The sequence below is a fragment of the Herpailurus yagouaroundi genome, unplaced genomic scaffold, assembly GCF_014898765.1.
Source record: "Herpailurus yagouaroundi ecotype Mexico unplaced genomic scaffold, PumYag 140, whole genome shotgun sequence".
NCBI lineage: Eukaryota > Metazoa > Chordata > Mammalia > Carnivora > Felidae > Herpailurus > Herpailurus yagouaroundi.
Genome location: NW_024412395.1, coordinates 95587754 through 95610508, shown reverse-complemented (window position 1 = coordinate 95610508; position 22755 = coordinate 95587754). Strand labels below are relative to the sequence as shown.

General features: G+C 38.3%; 1 protein-coding gene across 5 annotated transcripts in view; it reads left to right on the top strand.

Annotated features, from left to right (window-relative positions):
* USP37 (ubiquitin specific peptidase 37) overlaps positions 1-22755 on the top strand; it is a 99727-nt gene that overhangs the window by 33521 nt on the left and 43451 nt on the right. For all 5 annotated transcript variants that reach the window (XM_040476249.1, XM_040476247.1, XM_040476250.1 and 2 more), the window contains 4 exons: positions 5619-5780; positions 19865-19996; positions 20385-20508; positions 20991-21181. In XM_040476249.1, the coding sequence (XP_040332183.1) occupies positions 5619-5780; positions 19865-19996; positions 20385-20508; positions 20991-21181 (609 nt within the window). The remainder of the gene's footprint in view (positions 1-5618; positions 5781-19864; positions 19997-20384; positions 20509-20990; positions 21182-22755) is intronic.

Here is a 22755-nt window from a genome sequence, read left to right as displayed (position 1 = left end):
TAATAAACCAAGGCAAAACACTTTTGTAGCACTACTTGGGTTTGGAACCAAAAACGTGCTGCTTGCCTGATGCTCTCTGAGCAGAGATCAAATACACAGAAATGGGAATTTTAGTGATTGGTGTCTGTTTTAGTGTTGCCTACACTGGGGCAAGAATTCTGAATCTCTGACATAAAGTCCCATGCAGATTAAAGGCCCACAGTGAGGCAGCTATTAAACATGTCAAGAATGTGGGATTGTGGAATGCAGCACAGAAAGAAGGTTGTAAATGTAAATCAAATGAAGAGACTTATGTTGGTCTCCATTGGTCTATCCTCCACATCTCAGTAGCATTTTGGAGAAAAAAAGACTGAGGAAAATAAAGACAAGGAATTTGCCAAAGAAGAATGGATGAAAGTGATGAAAGTCCACACGTTGAAAAGCTTCAACAAATGCCAAACAACAGGCACTGAAAAAAAAAAAAAATCTACATTGTAGATGAAATTTTAAAAGCTACTTGAAGGAATTACATCATTTATAAAAGGAAAGGAGATGGACATTAGTAACAATAGAAACAAAAGACGCTGGAGTAATAGCATCAAAGAATTCTCTACCCAGCTAAATTATAATTCAAGAATGCAGATGGGGCAACTGGGTGGCTTGGCTGGTTAAGAGCCCAACTCTTGATTTCGCCTCAGGTCATGATGTCACAGTTTGTGAGATCGAGCTCCGTGTTGGGCTCTGCACTAACAGTGCAGAGCCTGCTTGGGATTCTCTCTACCTTTCTCTCTGCCCCTCCCCCACTTGTGCACACTCACACTCTCTCTCAAAATAAATACAATTTAAAAACATTAAAAAAAAAATGCAGACAAGTAATGCTGTTTTTAGATATACAGAGACAATTCAGCAAGAAGCAAATTGAAGGAGTGAAAATAAATACCTGAGCAAAAAATTATAAAACCATATTTAAAAATCTAAATACGTTTACAATTTACTCATTTGTATACTAAATGTATATGGTAGAAACTCCAGAAGTTACAGGGTGCAAACAGTGAAAAGGAAATCTCCCTTTCTTTTCTAATTCCTAGTTGTTTATTTTATCTTTCCAGAGGCAACTACTATTGCTAATATTCTTTCAGGGTTATTCTGTACATCTAAATACAGTTCGGTAGTTTTTATAAAATGAGGCGACAATAGGATTGAAAGCAAAAAATTAATAAAATTTTAGACACTAAAGAGAAATAGAGTGGGGAAGAATATAGGGAAATTAAAACATTTTAAGTTCCTTTTGAGAACTTAAGTTATACATAATAAAAAGTTAAAGATGACTTCTGCTTCTGGCCAAGATGGAGTTATAGGGACCAGATTTGCCTTCTGTCATGAAACAACTAAGAACCTGGGCAAAATACATGAAACAGTATGGACATGACATTGGACAGGAGGCAGTGAAAGACAGTGATCCATGAAAGTTGGGAAACAAATGAAGTTAGCCTTATAACTGCCCTACCTTGCTTCGTGGAGAAAGTTCTCAGGCTGCCACACAAGGAGGGGAACCAGTCAGAGCCCTGTGCTCTTCCTGAGTTGAGGAAATGAAGCTAGGAGTCCTGGGAGGTCAAGACATCTGGAATTCACAGAGCAGACGAGCAGAGAGGATAGCTGCACAGAGAAAGAATTGCAGAGATCTGCAGAGGGTTCCCCTTGAGTATTCAGTTGACTGCTGATCAATTTTTCAGGTGAGGAAACTAGCCAAGGCCTAGAAAAGAATCATCCCAAGCATCTAAGGGAATAATACTTGGAGTTCACCTAAAGTTAGAGGTAGTTCCTGTTTCTGATAGCAGCCGTGTGCGTGCTAAGAAAGGCCTTGCCTCATTTGTGAGGAAAACCATCCCTGGACTAATTGCTGCTCTGTTCCCACATAACAAACCTTAAAAACAAGACCCAAAAAGATCTTACTGTTTCCAGGTAACCTAATTACATCCCAGAGCAAAATTCAAGAATGTTTATAAAAACCAAAAATATCCAGGGGCTCCTGGGTGACATTCTGATTCTTGATTTTGGCTTGGGTCATGATCTCAGGGTCGTGAGATTGAGCCCCACATTGGGCTCTGCACTGGGCACAGAGCCTCCTTAAGAGTCTCTCCCTCTCTCCCTACCAAGCCCCGCTTACCCCACTCGCACATGCTCTTTCTCTCTTAAAAAATTCTCAGTGTCTGGCATCAAAGAAAACTTACTAGGCATACAAAAAAGCAGGAAAATTCTTGGGGCGCCTGGGTGGCACAGTCGGTTAAGCGTCCGACTTCAGCCAGGTCACGATCTCGCGGTCCGGGAGTTCGAGCCCCGCGTCAGGCTCTGGGCTGATGGCTCAGAGCCTGGAGCCTGTTTCTGATTCTGTGTCTCCCTCTCTCTCTGCCCGTCCCCCGTTCATGCTCTGTCTCTCTCTGTCGCAAAAATAAATAAACGTTGAAAAAAAAATTAAAAAAAAAAAGCAGGAAAATTCAGCCTTTATGGAGGAGAAAAGTTAATAAATACTGACACAGGTGATAGAATTAGCATATGGAAATTAAAAGTTATTAGTTCGAATCAGTCATGACATTAAATATAAATACAAACTGTTTTAACTGTTGTTAAAAAAGACTGGATATTAAAGGAAGAAAAATAATCTATATACTATTTAAAAGAAACAACTACAACATAAAGATGAAAAAAGGTTGAGAGCCAAAGGATGGAAACAAATACACCTTGCATTATTCAAGCTACAGTGTTTAGGAATGCATCGTAAGAGATACAACTGATGGAAAGGTAATGATAGATTTTAGGGTAGGTGCACCTTGCTGGCTCAGTCAGTAGAGCACGTGACCCTTGATCTTGGAGTTTGTGAGTTAAAGTCCCACATTGGGTGTAGAGATTACTTAAAATCCTTAAAAAAAAAAAAAAAGTCTAGGCAGATTAAAGACCTAAATAGGAAGAAAATAAGAGTTAAGACTTTTCAGAGAAAATAATAGAAAATATTTCTGTGACCTTAAATTATAGACTTATAAAATTAATAGCACAGTGGCCAGGCAGCCCAGCTTCATGAAGGCTCTCAGTGTGCCATGGCCCACTGCCATGATACCCAGAGGAAGGTCAGCTTCACACTGGGGGCAGCAAAGGAGGAGAAACCTGCTCCTGCAAAAGTGGAAATGAAGCCAAAGAGGGAGGAAAGGATAAGTCTTCAGACAAAAAAGTGCAGCAAAGGGAAAACAGGCTGAAGTGGCTAACCAAGAAACAAAGACCTACCTGCAGAAAATGGAGAAAATAAAAATGAGAGTCCAGCCTCTGATGAAGCAGGAGAGAAAGAAGCCAAGTCTGTATTAGTATCATTACCATGTCTTATCAGTGGTCCCTGTCTCCCTTCTTGTACAATCCAGAGGAATATTTTTATCAACTGTTTTGTAAATGTAAGTTTTTTAGTACCTCTGGAAATATTTTTAAGAAGGAGGGAATCCCATCTCATCCCATTTTTAAAGTATAAATGCTTTTTTCTAAGAGGTAAAATAATTTGCTGGTTGTTTATTTTTTGGTACAACCAGAAAATAATAGGATATTAAATTTGAGAGGCTTTGATTGTCTTGGGTGTCAGTTTAACATTCCATAGGTGGGGTAGTTTTTATATACTATAATACCAAGCATACTAAATAGCAGTTTGGAGTCAGATATGCCTTTAATAGATCTTGAACGGTTTTTTTTAATGTTTATTTTGAGAGAGAGAATGAGAGTGTGCGAGTAGGGGAGGGGCAGAGAGAGAGAGAGCGGGAGAGAGGGAATCCTAAGCAGGCTCCAATGCTCTCAGTGCAGAGCCTGATGTGGGACTCAATCTCACAAACCGTGAGATCATGACCTGAGCCAAAATCAAGAGTTGGTCCCTTAACCAGCTGAGCCACCCAGGCACCCCTGTCTTGACCATTTTATTTATTTATTTAATTTTTTTTTTAAACATTTATTTTTGAGAGAGGGGGGGAGACAGAGTGCGAGCAGGGGAGGGGCAGGGAGACAGAGGGAAACACAGAATCTGAAGCAGGCTCCAGGCTCTGAGCTGTCAGCACAGAGCCCGATGCGGGGCTCAAACTCAGGAACCGCAAGGTCATGACCTGAACTGAAGTTGGACACTTAATCGACTGAGCCATCCAGGCACTGCTTGAACATTTTAAAATTACTTTTATTCCCATGTTGTCTTTGGTAGAATTACTTCCTAAAGAAAACCACTCCTTGATCTTGGCTCTCCCTGTCAGAATTATGTACTCTGTAACTTCTTGGTCATAGTAGTCTAGTTTTCTTAGTAACTTTGTTAATGAGCTTTTATAGGATTCAAAATTTAAGTATGTAGTGTATATGATATTGTGAGTTAATAGGACTTAATGTAACAGCATATCAACATTTGAAGATATTGGTGCTTGATATACTGTTAAGGGAAATTTGCCTCCAAATTTTAAGCTGGAAGGTCACTGGAATAACTTAGAAAAGAATCACAGCTACATGATTTTTTAGACTTTTGGTATATACATTAAGAATTGTATACAAATTGAAGTGTCTGTACTGATCCTCAGAACAACCAATAAAAACTCAGTTATGAAAGAAAAAAATATGAAACTACAAAAGATTGATAAATTTGATTACGTCAAAGTTTGACACTTAGAATATGTAATAAAGAATTAGAGGGGCGCCTGGGTGGCTCAGTCGGTTAAGCGGCTGACTTCGGCTCAGGTAATGATTTTGCGGTCCGTGAGTTCGAGCCCTGCATCGGGCTCTGTGCTGACAGCTCAGAGCCTGGAGCCTGTTTCAGATTCTGTGTCTCCCTCTCTCTGACCCTCCCCTGTTCATGCTCTGTCTCTCTCTGTCTCAAAAATAAATAAACGTTAAAAAAAATTAAAAAAAAAAGAATTAGAATGTGGAATATTTAAAAAACTGCAAATCATTAAGAACCCCGTATAAAACAAAGGGTACGCAAAAGCAGTTCAGAGAAGAACAATTATAAAAATACGTTCAACCTCAGTAGTAATCAGAAAGATGTGCAAAATAACGATGAGATCATGTTTCACTCGTTAATGTGACGGAGACCATGTGAAGAAATAGAAATTCACTATTAGTGAAAATAGAAATTGGTACAGCCTTTTGGGAAAACAGTGACAAGATTTCAGAAGACTAAAAATTAAAATTGAAAATACTTATTCCTAACATTTTCGCTTCTAAGCATATAAACTAAAGGAAGTTCTCCAGGAAACTGGGTAAGAATATTTGTTGTGTCATTATTTGCAGTAGTGGAAAAAGTTAACTGCCTAAATGTTTTCAAGACTGGGTAAACTAATATATCTATTAAGTGAATAAAAGTAAATAGTAAAGTAAAACTGTATTATAGTTTTTTCAAGCCATTAACTTGGATTATTTTGATTATAGGTTAAGTAGGTACAGTGTCACAGGCTTCTTCAGCTATTGACAGACTCGCTAATTTACATTTGTGGAATTTTTTCCAAGTGATCATCATTATTGATATTTCCCCAAATTTAGGATTTTTTTTTTCAGACATTGACTGCTCTGAATCTTCTAGGGGGGAAAATAATATTCAAAATTGTTTTGCTTTCCTCATTGTCTGTTCTTTTTTATAGGACTAATGTTTCAAGCCAAACTCCCTCTGCCAAAAGAAGTTTGGGGTTTCTTCCACAGCCAGCTCCTCTTTCTGTCAAAAAGCTGAGGTGTAATCAGGATTATGCTGGCTGGAACAAACCAAGAGTGCCCCTTTCCTCTCACCAACAGCAGCAACTGCAGGGGTAAGTAAATTCCTTGTATTTTACTTTCTTTTTGTAAAGTGATTAACTAAAGTATATATTGCTTGGTGTAAAAAAGAATGAAAGGAGTCATATTAATTACAGTTTTAAAATATATACTGCCTTATTAAAGATTTATCATATCCATTAGTAATGATATATCAGGCCATTATCTGATCTCCCGTTTTTGAACTTTGAAAAAAATTCATACGTATAACATACTAATCATAAGGCAAAAAAAGTGTATTTTCTTATCACATGCACTTCATCCTTCTCCTGAGATATTTCAGCACTAAATTTTATTTATATGCTCCCCAGCCTCTTTATGCTTAGAGTTTTATTAAACACATAAAAAGGAGATCATAGGGGCGCCTGGGTGGCTCAGTTGGTTGAGCGTCCAACTCTTGCTTTTGGCTCAGGTCATGATTATCACGGTCGTGAGATCGAGCTCTGTGTCAGGTTCTGCCTCTGTGCTGACAGCTCCCAGAGCCAGCTTGGGATTCTTTCTCCCTCTCTCTCTGCCCCTCCCCTGCTTGCACGTGCACTCTCTCTCAAAATAAACTTAAAAGGAGAGAGAGATCACAATATAATAACTAATAATAATTGTAGCGCTCTTACCTAAAGTATTTGTTACATGCCAAATACTGTGTACTAAGTGTTTAAATAGATTTTTTTTCTTTAAATTCTCATAGCAGCTCTGTGAGATAGATGTATGAAATATCTGCATTTAGAGGTGCCTGGGTGGCTCAGTTGGTTAAGTATCTGACTCTTTCTTGATTTCGGCTCAGATCATAATCTCATGCATGGTTTGTGGGATCGAGCCCCTCATTGGGCTCTGCGCTGACAGCACAGAGCTTGCTTAGGATTCTTCTCTCTTCCCTGCCCCCCCCCCCCCCCACTGGCACAGGTGGTCTCACACTCTCTCGAAATAAATAAACTTAAAAAAAAATTGGTTTTTACAAATGAAGTAACTAAGGCTTAGATAAGGTAACTAACTTTCTCAAGGTGATATAGTCAGTGGTACAGCAGTAGTAAACTTCATCAGTTGGGCTCCACTTGCATTCTTAACCCCTGTGCTCTATTACTTCTCTGTTCCTTGATTTTTTTTCACTCCATACTAATCATGGGCTTCCTCCTATATTATGACATAACCTTTAACCATGTTAGTGTACATTTAGATTTCCCTTTTTTCCCATTACCATCTAGGCTAGAATGAAGATTCTCATGCATATCTTTTTAATATTTATTGGAACTTCAGTATAAATTTTTGGAAGTGTATTTTTGTTAAGACTACAATTTTGAAGTTTTGAAATTTTTTTATTCTTACCAAACTGCTCTCCTCACATCTACCAGTTTGTTTTCAGTGTTGCTCAAATTACTGCTTTTGTACCCGCTTTAAGGTAATCTTTTTACTTGAATGAGTGGCATCTCCCAATTTGGCTTATCCATAATGATTTATATGCTTCATGTCATAGCAGATAATAATATAGAATTTACAGTGAAGACATTACACTTTCTTCTCTGTTTTCCTGTTCCTTTTCTCTGAGCTTTTTTTTCCCTGTGCTTTTTTCACCAAATTTTTGGTCTGCCTCAAATTATTATCCTGCTTTCTCCTTACTAGACAACATTCTTGTTATATTAGTCATACCTGTCCCCTCTTGTGACCATTTTTTATCCAGATCTTGTCTCTATCTTCATTATATTTGTCTCATTTTCTTATTGTCTCCTCTTATGCGGTCTTTGTTTTCTGGTCTTTGTTTCCATTTCTGGTCTCTGTCATTTGCTTCCTCCAGAGTCCTTTGAAATTCTCATGAGTTACCCACTGTTGATGCTCCAGACTTCCTGTCTACTTCTAGTGTTTCTTTAATTTTGGTATATACCTGTACCCATCTCTAGGAATATAGCTTTCTTTTTTTCAGACTTGTTTCATGAATTAGACTGTAGGGTTTCAAGTAGGCTAAGTACTCAGGACTAAGGACTCCTTAAAAACAACAACAACAGTGGTGCCTGGGTGGCTCAGTCGGTTAAGTGTCTGACATCGGCTCGGGTCATGATCTCACAGTTGGTGAGTTCAAGCCCCATGTCGGGCTCTGTGCTGACAGCTCAGAGCTTGGATCCTGCTTCAGATTCTGTGTCTCCCTATTTCTCTGCCCTTCCCCCATTCACGCTCTGTCTCTCTGTATCTCTCAAAAATGAATAAATGTTAAAAAATTAAAAAACAACAACAAACAGTGGAAAACTGCCAGATCTAGAGGTTAAAGGAGGCCACCTAATTCCATTGTTCCTTACAAATCCTCAAAAAAATATAAAATGAATGAGTAGTGCAAAGAAAAGCACACGTAACCATTAGCATTACTAGGAGAGAAAGAATACTATTACCTTCAAACTACCTTCTGGGTAGAGAAGCAAACTAAATGCCAATAGTGTTATTTTCTACTGCTTTAAGCCTGTGAGTGCTGAGTTGGGGATAGGAGGCTTTAGAGATTCCATGAAACAAAAATATATAGGTGGTAGAAGGCTTAGATGAAGCATAGGAAAAAAAAAATCACTGTTAGAGAAATTCGGATACCATCTGCTGAAATACTGAATATAAGTCTGGATCTCGGTAGTTCACAGCTCTGGTTACAGGAAAGGAACTTGAAAGCAATTGGTGTCAGAAGTAACAGTCTCAAAGAAGCATTACTTGTGGGGAAGGTATCATCCAAACCTGGAGACTTGGTTTAGAAGCAAAAGAAAAATATGAGAGAAAAATGATGAGTTGTGCTGAAATAAAGGGCAAACAAGACATGCCAACCCTGCCTTGTCTTCTACCACCACTACCATCTTCCGTTAAAGAAATGGCTTTTTCCTAAACTAACAGAAGAAGGTATACTTAGGAACACTGTCCGTGAAATGAACAGGAAGGTAAAAAGCAGGCCACTGCCATACAAAATTATAAGGAAAAAAAACATGATTCAAAATATTTAGACCAAAAAAAATCGTACCCCTGCAATCACCGTGAACCATGAGAAAACTGTTGTATAGCACCCAAAACTGAATTAAATGTCCTTAGACAAGCATTTGAAGGTATGAAAAAAACACCATGGATCAGGAATTCAAACCCTAAATCAAAATGGGCAAACAGGAAGAAATGGCAGTTGCTTATGCTCAGAAAAAAGAAGAAAGACATCATATCAAAAGGCTAAATTAAAGGTCCCCAAGGGAAAATAAGTTTACATGAAAATTTAATAAGGGGCTTTGAAGGAAAACAGAAGAACCACCCAAGGGGGAATGGAGATGAGATGGAGAAGTATGAACAATCAGAGATAAATAAGTAAATAAGTAAGTAAATAATAAACAATCAGGGAGAAAGAGTTGAACTCGGACACAGGCAAGGAAGGTCCCATTAGAGTCTAACAGTCTAGACTTTAAAGATAAGAAAACTGTTAGACTTTAGATTAAGTTTTATTAGACTTTAAAGATACGGAGAAATCCTCAGTGCTTGAGTCAAAAGGATGAAATTATTTGCAAGGGCAAGAGAAGACCGATACCAGACTTCTCAAGTCATCGTTCAAAGCAAGACAAGAAAAGAATAAAATTTTGAAGAAACTTGAGGAAAGAAAGGATGCACAAAGATTGTGCCAATCCAAGCAGCCAAGTATGCAGGCTAGAAAAAATAAGCTTTGAAGTGGAAGAACTCCAAAAACTGCATACATATGCTCTTCATGAGGAATCTGCAGAGTGTGAGCTTCGTCCAACCAAGAGGTGACAAGGGAGACATTGACAAGAGATAGGTGATGAACTTTCATGTATTTTGTTGTAAAGCTAAGACTAAAACAATGGTGGGAACACATGGAAAGATGGTATATAAACATTACGTCTTCTGTCAAAGGAGTATGATTGCATCTGAAAGGAAATGGAAAGGGAGAGAAAAGAAAAAGTAGAATAAAATAATTGTGTCAGAGGTAATAGGTATGAGTCAAAGGTTGCCTTTTAAAATGGACAGACTAGATAGTAAAAGAAAAAGCTTAAGAAGTAAGAGTTAATGGCACTATAAAAAAGTATAAATAGGGGCACCTGAGTGGCTCAGTTGGTTATGTGTCCGACTTTGATTTCAACTCAGGTCATGATCTCATGGTTCGTGAGTTCAATCCCCACATCAGACTCCATGCTGACAGAGCCTGCTTGGAATTCTCACTCTCTCCCTCTTTTTCCCTCCCCCTACCCCACCAATGATTTCTGTCTCTCGCAAAATAAATGAATAAACTTAAAAAAATGATTACTGTAATACAAAATAATAAAGAAAGTACAAAATATAAAGAAAAATAAATTAACCTGCACTTATCTTTGAAAACCTTCGTGGCTGGTGTGAGGGAGATAAGAGAGAGGAGGACTGTTGTGTAGGACAACTTTCAGTAACAGTTGTTGACTATAGTACAGTATTAATAAGCTCTTGTCATATGCTGTATTTAATATAACTGGCAATAAGGCTGCAGAGGAAAGGATCTATATCCGCAGACAGCCTGACCTAGAATGAAGCAAAGCATTCCTGAGCTTACTCTTGTATGGAAAAGCAAAGGACTGTCCATAGGTGCTTTGATGTGACAAAAAATACACGAGTGCCAGTTGTGGGCACCTTCCAACATTCTGAAAAATCACTGAAATCACTGATTTCTGCCAGACACCAGGGCCTGAATCTGAGCATCTGAGCATGGGGGATGATCACCCACAATCCCGCGGTGTGAGAGAGAGAGAGAGAGGGAGAGAGAGCCATTAGCTCAGTTGTGATCATGTGACATTCGGCATCACATACCACTCATATTGCAAGACATCGTTCATTTATTAAGTTAAAATTTATCAGAAATGTTCGCTCTTCTGGAACACTCGCAGAACAAGTTACTCATAATCCAAGGTTTTACTGTATGTGTTTGTTCAAGTAGTACACACAAAAAGTTACAAACCAGTATCATTTATGAATACTGATGCAAGAAACCTTAAGTTAAATACTGACATATTTCTATTCCAGTATCACATTAAGAAAATAATAAACTGTGACCGAACAAGTTCATACCAAGATTGCAAGATAGTTCGATATTAGGAAACCTATTATTATAATTTACTGTACTACTAGGCCAAAGAAAAAATCATATGACTTTCTTTGTTGATACTGAAAAAATCTTTGACAAAACACTCATTTCTGATAAAAACACTTGAAAACATAAGAATCAGTGAATACTTCCTTAACCTGATTAAATATATACCTCACTTTTGGGGCGCCTGGGTGGCTCAGTCGGTTGGGCGTCCAACTTCAGCTCAGGTCATGATCTCACGGCTCGTGGGTTCGAGCCCCGTGTCAGGCTCTGTGCTGACAGCTCAGAGCCTGGAGCCTGCTTTGGATTCTGTGTCTTCCTCTCTCCCTGCCCCTCCCCTGCTCATGCTCTGTCTCTCTCTGTCTCAAAAATAAATAAAAACATTAAAAATAAAATTAAAAATAAATAAATAAATATATACCTCACTTTTAAAACCAGTATTTAGTAAGGAAAAAATCAAGGATGCCTGCTATTTATATTTCTATTTAATTTTGTATTGGAAGTACTAACCAATGCAGTTACACAAGAGAAAGGACATAGAGACATAAGCATTGGAAAAGAAAGACTATAAACCATGGTGAAACTAACTCAAAGCCTTAGGCAAAGAGCAGGATTGGAAATTAACATACAGAACAATTTGGTATATTAATACAGATAATCAGATGGAAGATAATGGAATAGAAGGCCCCATGTACAGTAGCAACAAAAAAAGGTTTTGTGTGTGTGTGTATGTATGTGTATACATGGAAAGAAACTTAGCAAGAGTTACTTAAAATTGAATGAAGGAAACTATAAAATGCTTCAAAAAGATATAAAATAAACTTAAATACATGTGAAATATCCATGTTCTTGGGGTGGGGGACATCCTAGCATGATCAAGATATGGTTCTCCCTAAAATGATTTATAAGTTTAATGTGATCCAAATAAAAAGACTGAAAAGCTTTTTTATGGAGCTAGGCTAGTTGATGTTTTTGTGTGCAAAGGTTCATATGGAGAGGCTCTTGGGTGGCTCATCTGGTTGAGTCTGACTCTTGATCTCCACTCAGCTCTTGATCTCAGAGTCATGAGTTCAAGCCTCACATTGGACTCCACACTGGGTATGAAGCCTACTTTTAAAAAAAAGGTTGATATGGAAAAACACAGAAAGTTAGGAAAATACTGGGAAGAAATAAAGGGGGGGAATAGTCTTACTATATTTGTAATATTATAAAGTCCGTATGATTAAAATAGCTCAGTATTGGGGCACCTGGGTGGCTCAGTCAGTTAAGTGTCCTACATCAGCTCGGGTCATGATCTTACAGTTTGTGAGTTTGGGCCCCACGTCGGGTGCTTGCTGACAGCGCGGAGCCTAGAGCCTGCTTCGGATTCTGTGCCTCCTTCTTTCTCTGCCCCTCCCCTGCTCAGACTCTGTCTCTCTCTCTCTCTCTCAGAAATAAATAAACATTAAAAAAAGTGGTTTTTTAAACTAAAATAAAATAGCTTAGTACTGATACATGAATAGGTCAGTGGAACAGAATAGAAAGTCCAGGGACAAGAAGTATTTTTCTTTTAATAAATGGGGTTGACTATCTATATGGCTATTTTGAAAAATATAGTTAGATTCATCTCAACTGTACACAAGAATAAATTCAAAATTAGAGTCCTCAATTTTAAAAATGGAACTTTTAAAAAACTTTTTAATGTTTGAGAGGGCTAGGGCACAAGCTGGGGAAGGACAGAGAGAGAGGGAGACAGAGAATCTGAAGCAGGCTCTGTGCTGTCAGTGCAAAGCCCAACATGGGGCTCAAACCCACTTACTGTGAGATTATGACCTGAGCCGAGTCGGATGTTCAACCGACTGAGCCACCCAGGCATCCTTAAAAATGAAACTTTAAATACTAAAAGAAACTGGGAGTGAATTTGTTTATAATTTTAGTGTAGGGAAAGGCTTGTAACTGTGACTCAAAATTAAGATTCAGTAGAAGATTGATAAATTTGTGTACATAAAAATTACATTTGGGGCCCCTGGGTGGCTCAGTCCATTAAGCATCTGACTTCGGCTCAGGTCACCATCTGTGGTTCATGAGTTCAAGCTCCCACATTAGGCTCTCTGTTATCAGCACGGAGCCCACTTCAGATCTTCTGTCTCCCTCTCTCTGCTCCTTCCCTGCTTATAATCTCCCTCCCTCCCCCTCTCTCTCTCCCTCTCTCTCACTCAAAAATAAACATTAAAAAAATTAGAATTTTCATGGCCAAAAGCATAAACTAAGAAAAATTAGGAGCAAATATTTGCAACATGTATCATAAATATTGTGCTGATCTTTCTAAAATACAAAGAATTTAAAAACTTGACAGGGGAAGAAGATCTCAATAAAGTGGTGGAGGTCCCACGTTCTGTTGCTTCACAAAGCCATTGAAAAATCAAGCAAAACTGTCAGAATCAACTTTGTCAGAACTCTGTGGAAAACAGAGGTTTACAGCAATCAAGCAAACACTAAATCAAGAAAAAGGCAATTTAAAAAATGATCGGGGCGGGGTGCTTGGGTGGCTCAGTCAGTTAAGCATCCAACTTCAGCTTAGGTCATGATCTCACGGTTTGTGACTTCAAGCCCCACGTTGGGCTCTGTGCTGGCAGCTCGGAGCCTGGAGTCTGCTTCAGATTCTCTCTCTCTCTGCCCCTTCCTCTCTCTCTCTCTCTCTCTCTCTCTCTCTCTCAAAAATAAATAAACATTAAAAAAAAAATTATAGGGGGCACCTGGGCGGCTCAATCAGTTGAGCTTCTGACTTCGGCTCAGGTCATGATCTCGAGGTTAGTGATTTCAAGCCCCGCTTGAGGCCCCACACTGACAGTGCAGAGCCTGCTTGGAATTCTCTCTCTCTCTGCCCCTCTTCTGCTTGTGCTCTCTCTGTCTCTCAAAGTAAATAAACTTAAAAAAATTTTTTTATTAATTAAAAATAAAAATGATAGGAAATTGGGACTTTTTAAAATTCCTGTGTTGGGGCGCCTGGGTGGCGCAGTCGGTTAAGCGTCCGACTTAGCTCAGGTCACGATCTTGCGGTCCGTGAGTTTGAGCCCCGCGTCAGGCTCTGGGCTGATGGCTCAGAGCCTGGAGCCTGTTTCCGATTCTGTCTCCTTCTCTCTCTGCCCCTCCCCCCTTCATGCTCTGTCTCTCTCTGTCTCAAAAATAAATAAACGTTAAAAAAAAAAAATTTTTAAACTCCTGTGTATGCTGAGGAATTTTGAAAAACATGCACATGCCCAAGACTCATGCTCAGAAAAGACCTAAGAAGACATGAAGCTTTCACTTCTGGCCAGTCTGTAAGATCAGTGCAAGCTGGCAGTGAAGGCTGAGACAGAGTTTATAAATGACCCAGATAAGCACTCAAAGTGTGCCCCAGCATAATGCCAATGTTCAAAGCCTGGGAGAAGTTTTTTCATTTTGTTGTTTCTTCTACTTCTTTTCCTTCTTCCCTCTTTCTCCTTTTTTTCTTCACTTTCTCTCCTCCAGATTTCAAGGAAATCTGTCAGAACATTAGCTGGACACAAGCCAAAGGAACAGCGACTTCAGGGACCACACATGACAAATAATCACAGACTTTACAAAAAGAGTTTAGAAAACTCACTAAACATGTAGCTACAGTAAATAACAAAAACAAATTCTGAGGAGAGATAAGAATCCAGTTTCCATAATTATTATAATATTCAAAATGTTCAGCATAAAACTTAAAAACATGCAAAGAAATAAAGTATGGCCCATTGGTAGAAGAAATTAATGGAAACTATTGCTAAGGAAACATAGACATTGGACTTAATAGACAAAATTTTTATTTTATTTATTTATTTTTTTTAAATTTTTTTTCAATGTTTTTTATTTATTTATGGGACAGACAGAGACAGAGCATGAACGGGGGAGGGGCAGAGAGAGAGGGAGACACAGAATCGGAAACAGGCTCCAGGCTCCGAGCCATCAGCCCAGAGCCTGACGCGGGGCTCGAACTCACGGACCGTGAGATCGTGACCTGGCTGAAGTCGGACGCTTAACCAACTGCGCCACCCAGGCGCCCCTAGACAAAAATTTTTAAATAAACTTTAGAGAGGGGCGCCTGGGTGGCTCAGTTGGTTGAGCTACCAGCTTCGACTCAGGTCATGATCACATGGTTTGTGGGTTTTAGCCCCGCATCATGCTCTGTGTTGACAGCTCAGAGCCTGGAGCCTTCTTAAGATTCTGTGTCTCCCTCTCTCTTTGCCCCTCCCCTGCTCACTCTCTCTCTCAAAAATGAGCATTAAAATTTTTTTAAAATAAATAATAAACCAAAGAGAATAAACATTATAAAATAATAGCTAAATATCATCAATACTCCAGTTTCAGTAATGGATAGGGCATATAGACAGAAAAATCACTAAGGAAAATGTGATTTGACCAACACTACAAACTGCCTTGATGTATGGGACATATATAGAACATTCTGCCCATCAACGACAGAATATATTTTCTTTTCAAATGCACATGAAACATTCTCTGAGACAGACCATATGTTACACCAAAAAGTAAGTCTCCATTTTAAAAGTTTGAAATCATATAAAGTATCTTCTTCAACCACAATAGAATGAAGCTGGAAATCAGTTACAGATGGAAAACTGGAAATATGTGGAAATTAAACAACACACTTTTAACTAATGAAGTCAAAGAAGGAATCACAAGGGAAATTTAAAAATACTTAAAGATGAATGAAAGCCCTAGCAGCATTCCAAAATTAACGGGATGCAGCAAAAGCAGTACCCAGAGGGAAATTTATAGCAGCAAACACTTACATTAAAAAAGAAACATTGGTGAGGCTGTAGAAAAATTAGAACCCATTATACTTTGCTGGTGGGAATGTAAAATAGTGCAGCTACTGTGGAAAACAGTATAGTTCTGGAGATAGATGGTGGTAATAGTTGCACCACAGCATGAGTGCACTTAAGGCATCTGAACTGTACACCTTCAAATGGTTAAGTGGTGGGGTGCCTGACTGGCCCAGTCGGCAAAGCCTGCAACTCTTGATTTCTGGGTCGTGAGTTTGAGCCCTACGTTCAGCATAGAGTTTGCTTTTTAAAAAAATGTATAAAATGGTTAAATGGTAAGTTTTATGTATATTTTCTCACAATATTTTAAAAAATGACCTCAAATCAATGATCTAACTTTACACCTTAAAGAACTAGCTCAGGACGAGCAAACTAAACCCAAAGCTAGCAGGAGGAAGAGAATAATAAAGATTAGAGAAGAGATGAATAAAGAATAGAAAAACAAGAGACAGTCGTCCAAACCAAAAGTTGTTTCTTTGAGAAGATCAACAAAATCAACAAACCTTTAAACTGACGAAAATAGAAGACTCACATAACTAAAATCAGAAACACAAGTGGGTACATTACTACCAATCTTACCAAAATTAAAAGGATTTTAAGACCGTTCTATGATTACATCAATAAATTAGGTGACTAGATGAAATAGATAGATTTCTAGAAACAAAGGAGAATTGTGCAGCTATGAAAAAAAAGTGTAAAAAGTTGAAGAAGGTATATAAACTCATAGCCAAAATGAAATACTGTTTCATACCTAGTAGTGGTAAACAAGAAACCCCGGGTGGCTGGGTGGCTCAATTGGTTGAGCATCTGACTCCATTTCAGCTCAGGTCATGATCCCAGCATTGTGGGGATTGAGCCCCCAAGTCAGGCTCCCTGCTGAGGGTGGAGTCTGTTTAAGATTCTCTCCTTCTTGGGGCGCCTGGGTGGCGCAGTCGGTTAAGCGTCCGACTTCAGCCAGGTCACGATCTCGCGGTCCGTGAGTTCGAGCCCCGCGTCAGGCTCTGGGCTGATGGCTCAGAGCCTGGAGCCTGTTTCCGATTCTGTATTTCCCTCTCTCTCTGCCCCTCCCCCGTTCATGCTCTGTCTCTCTCTGTCCCAAAAATAAATAAACGTTGAAAAAAAAAAATTAAAAAATAAAAAAAAAAAAAAAAAAAAAAAGATTCTCTCCTTCTGTCCTTCTTCCCTACTCACTCACTCTCTCTCTAAAAATGAAAAAAAAAAAATAATAAATTTAAAAAAGAAACATGAAAATAATGAAGTATGTGTTGGTAAATTAAAAAAACGAGTTACTAAGTATATACCATATAGCAGTCCATCTATCTTCTGTTTTTACAAAAGAAGTAAAAATATACATGTTGCTTATATGTATACATAAAATATTTTTTAAATATATAAAATAGAATGTGTAAAATTATATTTTATTTAAATTGGAATATAATACTATATTTAAATATGTTTTAAGTTGCTGTGTCTTCAGGTTCAGTGGTATTTCCTTTAGTGTCTAATCTGCTATTAATCTCATTCAATAATATTTTCATTTACTGTGTTTTTTATCTCTAAAATTAGTTTGGGGCTTATTTATATTTTTCATTTCTTTCCTCTTATATTTATGTTTTTCTCTGCACCTGTGATCACATGAAGTATTTTTTTTTTAAGTTTATTTAACTTGAGAAAGAGAGAAAGGCAGCATGAAAGGGGAAGGACAGAGAGAGAGAGGGAGAGGAAGAGAATCACAGGTAGGCTCCCCGCTGTCAGCACAGAGCCCGATGTGGGGCTTGAACCCACAAACCGTGAGGTCAAGACCTGAGCCAAGATCAAGGGTCAGACACTTAACCAACCAAGCCACCCAGGCACCTCTAAAGCATATTTATAATAGCGGGGCACCTGGGTGGCTCAGTTGGTTAAGCATCCGACTTCAGCTCAGGTCATGATCTCGCAGTTTGTGAGCTCGAGCCCTGCTTCAGGCTCTGCTGAGAGCTCAGAGCCTAGAATCTGCTTTGGATTCTGTGACTCCCTCTCTCTGCCCCTCCCCTGCTTGCACTCTATCTGTCTGTCTGTCTGTCTCTCTCTGTCTCTCAAAAAAATTTTTTTAAATGTGAAAAAAAAAGTATATTTATAATAGCTATTTTAATATCTGCAACTTGGGTGTGATTATTCTGAGACTTTTGTTTAAGCTCTTTGGTGTTAAACCTAGAGTAGACTTTATTCTAAGGCTAATGTAATTCATTTCCTAAAGCATGGGTCTTCTGGTATTTCTGCTAATGCCCTCTGAGTTCAGCTAGATCTCTCTCCTCTGGTTGGAATTCAACAATTTTGGGTCCTGCAAGAGCTCTGGAAATTATTCTGCTAATAGTTCCCCATGGGGCGCCTGGGTGGCTCAGTCGGTTGAGCTTCGACTTCGGCCCAGGTCATGATCTCGTGGTCTGTGGGTTTGAGCCCTGCGTCGGGCTCTGTGCTGCCAGCTCAGAGCCTGGAGCCTGCTTCAGATTCTGTGTCTCCCTCTCTCTCTGCCCCTCCCCCGCTCATGCGCTCTCTCGCTCTCTCGCGCGCGCGCGCTCTCTCTCTCTCTGTCTCTCTCTGTGTCAAAAGTAAACATTAGAAAAAAAAAATCCCCAATAATCATTCTTTTCCTTGAAGTTCTTGCCTGGTGTCACAGGGTTTCACCCTAAACATGCACAGGTTGGTATTTAGCTGAATACTCAACAGACTGTGCCTATTTCTGGAGCTTTTCCTTTGCACAGCTCCCTCCCCTCAGGTACTCTGTCCCAGAAATCTAAGCAATCTCAGCCTATCAAACTCTGATTTATTTCAACTCAGTTCAGCTTAATTCCTGGGCTCTGTTTGGGTACGCCTCCCTGGACTGCAGTTCACAAATTGCCTGCAGCCAGAAACCCTGCATAATGGTAGGATTCACACTGCTTCCCTTCTAATAAGAGTCACAGTCCTGCGCTGCCTGTTGTCCAATATTTTGTCCTTTTTTCCCCCCATTGTTTATGGTGGTAGGATAATTCCAGACCCTGATACTTTCTCATAGTCTGAAGTGGAAGTTCTTCAGGGTATTCAAAATTGACATCACCGATGAATAGTACAGTAATATCATGTACCTCTGAATGTGATACCCTTGGAAGGAGACAGTAGCACTATATGTCACTGTGTTTTTCCAGCCTGGGCTGAATCTCATGAAGAAATAACAAACCCAACATGAAGAACAGTCCATTAAAAAATAGTGATGGGGGGGAGGATGTATTCTTCACAAATGTCAATGTCGTGAAAGAGAAAGCTGAAGAAGTACTCTGGATTTAAAAAAAAAAAAAAAAAAACTGAAGAGACATGAGTACTAAATGCATCATCCTATTCTGGACTGAATCTTGTGCTTAGCCCAGGGGTCAGGGGGCAGATGCTATAAACATATTGGGCCAGTTGGCAAAATTGTATTGAAGTATGTTAGATAAGAGTATATCGGCATTAAATTTTATAATGCTGGTAACTCTGCCTTGGTTATATAAGAGAATGTTCTTATGAAATACACCCTGAAGTATAATAGGGCTTAAGAGTTATGATTTATGCAACTTACTCTCACACGCGTCATAAGAAATACAGAGAGATGCATTAAATGGCAAAGCATATAGTGCAAAAGGTTAACAGTTGATGAATCTGGATAAAGAATATTCTTGTGCAACTTTTCTGACAGTTTGGGAATATTTTCAAATAGAAGTTTTTTTTAAAAATATATGCTTTAGAATATGTTTGGCAATACCCATTAAAGCCAAATACATATATCCTATGATCTAGCAGTTCTTCTGGGCATATCCTGAAGAGTAATGAGTAAGTTATATCTCAATGAAAAATTAAAATTATAAATAAGAACAGATAACTCTTTGAATAAGTCCCCAGTTCTTTTTAACATTCATTTGAAAATGTACAGTTTTACTTGTTATAATCTTATAATGCAGTGGTTCTCAGAGTATGGTCCTCAGACCAGCAGCATCAGCATCAACTGGAATCTTGTTAGAAATGCAGTTTTGCACCCTCTCTGTTTAGACCTACAGGGCTTAGCAATATGTATTTTAACAAGCCCTCTATGTGATTCTGAAGCATGCTGTAGTGGAGAACCCCTGCTTGAATGAACATATGTCAGGAACTACTATTGTTTTCAAAAGCATTATTATTATTTTTTTTTTTTCATTTTCAGCTTCTCCAATTTGGGAAATACCTGCTATATGAATGCTATTTTACAATCTCTGTTTTCACTCCAATCATTTGCAAATGACTTGCTTAAGCAAGGTATCCCATGGAAGAAAATTCCACTCAATGCACTTATCAGGTAATTGTTACATATTTACTAAATAAACGTTTACCTTATTAATTATAGAATAACAGTTGCAGACACTTAAAATTTTATGTGCCTTAGACACTTAAAGCTTAAAGTTTTAGGGGCACGTGGGTTGCTGTCAGTTGAGCATCTGACTTCGACTCAGGTCATGATCTCACAGTTCGTGGGTTTGAGCTCCCCGTGTCGGGCTCTGTGCTGACAGCTCAAAGCCTGGAGCCTGCTTTGGATTCTGTGTCTCCCTCTCTGCCCCTCCCCCACTCACGCTCTGTCTCTCAAAAATAAATGTTAAAGTTCAAAGTTTTATTGGTAATAGTCTTTCAGATATCATGTTATCCAAACTTTTGTAAAACTTCACTAAATTTGTCTCTTGTTTTAACAGACGCTTTGCACACTTGCTTGTTAAAAAAGATATCTGTAATTCAGAGACCAAAAAAGATTTACTCAAGAAGGTTAAAAATGCCATTTCAGCCACAGCAGAGAGATTCTCTGGTTATATGCAGAATGTGAGTACTCATTGTTTTTAAACACTTTAGAGATAAGGGAAATTGATTTCAGTGTGTTACCTGATTTTTATTTTAAAATCAGATTTGTGTACATGTGTTCATCACAGGTTGTAAAACCTGAGGACTTAGGGTAAGGTTTAATATGACTCTTCCGTGTATTTTATTGTATTTTAATAATACAGATATCGTTTGCCATTACGGGAACTTGGGCTATTTTAGCTACAAAAGCTAACATACTTTTTCTTAAAGTAGGAGTAATTCATTTATTTATTCATGCTAGTCCCCCTGGTAGTTAAAAATATAAAATCCGTCATTTATTCTTATTCACAAAATATGTACCCCCAAATTGTTAGAATAAATCTGACCTTTTTTGTGTTAATTAACTTCCAAATGCTTTAGTTGTATAAATCACAATGTTAGCAAGCTATTTTTGTGACAAGAAAGGCTTTGATCTTATAATTAAAGATATTGTGCCTTCTTAGGATGCTCATGAATTTTTAAGTCAGTGCTTAGACCAGCTGAAAGAGGACATGGAAAAGTTAAATAAAACTTGGAAGACTGAACCTGTTCCTGGAGAAGAAACTTCATCAGATATTTCAGCTACCAGGGTATACACTTGCCCTGTTATTACTAACTTGGAATTTGAGGTTCAGCACTCCATCATCTGTAAAGCGTAAGTAGTCTCTAGGAAAACTCTTTGCCTTTTTAATTCTTTATGGCACGTGATTAAAATTCTTTGAGAAGGTTTTAATTCTTCCTTTCTATGTCATAAGGACACATAAATGCATAGATTCTACCAAACATCTCTTTTCAGTGTCTTTATCTTCTGTAAAAATGCTTTGTAGGGTGAGAACTAAGGAGAACTGGACTATTTTGTCATGTGCTTTAGTGCTGACTAAGCACTTAATTTTGGTCTGTAAGTTTGGTTTTGGTTGTTTTTTTTTTTTAATCTTTGCGTGGAATACTGAGTACTCTGGGAGTACTTGTTCTTTTTCCCTGGAAAGACTCCCTCTTATTAGTTGCTTATATTATTAAACCAAATTGTTTGTATTAAAAATGGGATTTTTTTTTTTACAGGATCAGAATTTGAATTATTTTAACTTTTGCAGTGGTTTTTAACCATTTTCCATTCATTATTCAGACTTTCTACATTTAATTAATTTCCATGCTCACTGTCTGGACTTCTGTACCTTGCACTTCACATCAAAAGGTTCTATTTTGATTAATTTCCTAGTTATTGATAGTACATCTCTGAATGTTTTTCAGAGAGAGTGGAATTCTTCTATATAGGTAAGAATTAGTTTTGTGGCTTTCGCACATGACTTAATACAGAACTATTGAATCACACATAACCTTTCCCCCTTAATATCTTATATACACTTTCCCATCATATCCTATTACTCTGTGACATTTGGGAGAAACCTGATTTTGTGGGTAATGTTTTTCTTCTGAAAACCTGTGGTGTTCTTTATTTTTGAAATTCAGTTTCACAAGTTTACATCTAAATATTTTGTTTAATTTTCCCTTAAACGTGATACAGCTTTTTCATCTGAAGATTTGGGATTTTCTTCGACTCAAGGAAACTATTCTTTAAATAGTGCTTCTCTTCCATTTGTTTTGGAGTTTTCTTTAGAAATAGTCAATACCTGGGGCACCTAGGTGGCTCAGTGGGTTAAAGCATCTTGACTTGATTTCAGCTCAGGTCATGATCTCACTCATGATCTCACTCATGATCTCACTCATGATCTCATGAGTGAGCCCTGCATTGATCTCTGCACTGACAGTGCAGAGCCTGCTTGGGATTCTCTCTCTCCCCCCCTCTCGGCCCCTCCACTGCTCATGCATGTGCATGCATGCGCACAAGTGCTCCCTCCCTCCCTTTCTCTCTGTCTCTCTCAAAAGTAAATAAATAAACATTAAAAAAAAAAAAAGAAATACTCAACACCCATATATTGGCTGTCCATTATCCATTCTGTCTTCCATATCTCTGTTTTTCATAGACTGTTCATGAGGTCTCTTCCAGCTATAACATTCCAGTAATTTGGATTAGAATTTTGAACATTCAGATGGACACTATACAGATAATTTATATTACTAGTATGTGTGACATTTCTTGCCATCGTAATTTCTTCACTCTTTTTCCCCCAATGGATAAATTATTTTAAAAGAAAAAGTCCAGGTCTTATAAATACAGCCCATCTCTTTTTACAAACTGGAAGGCCCACCAGCAGTTAATAATGTGGTAGC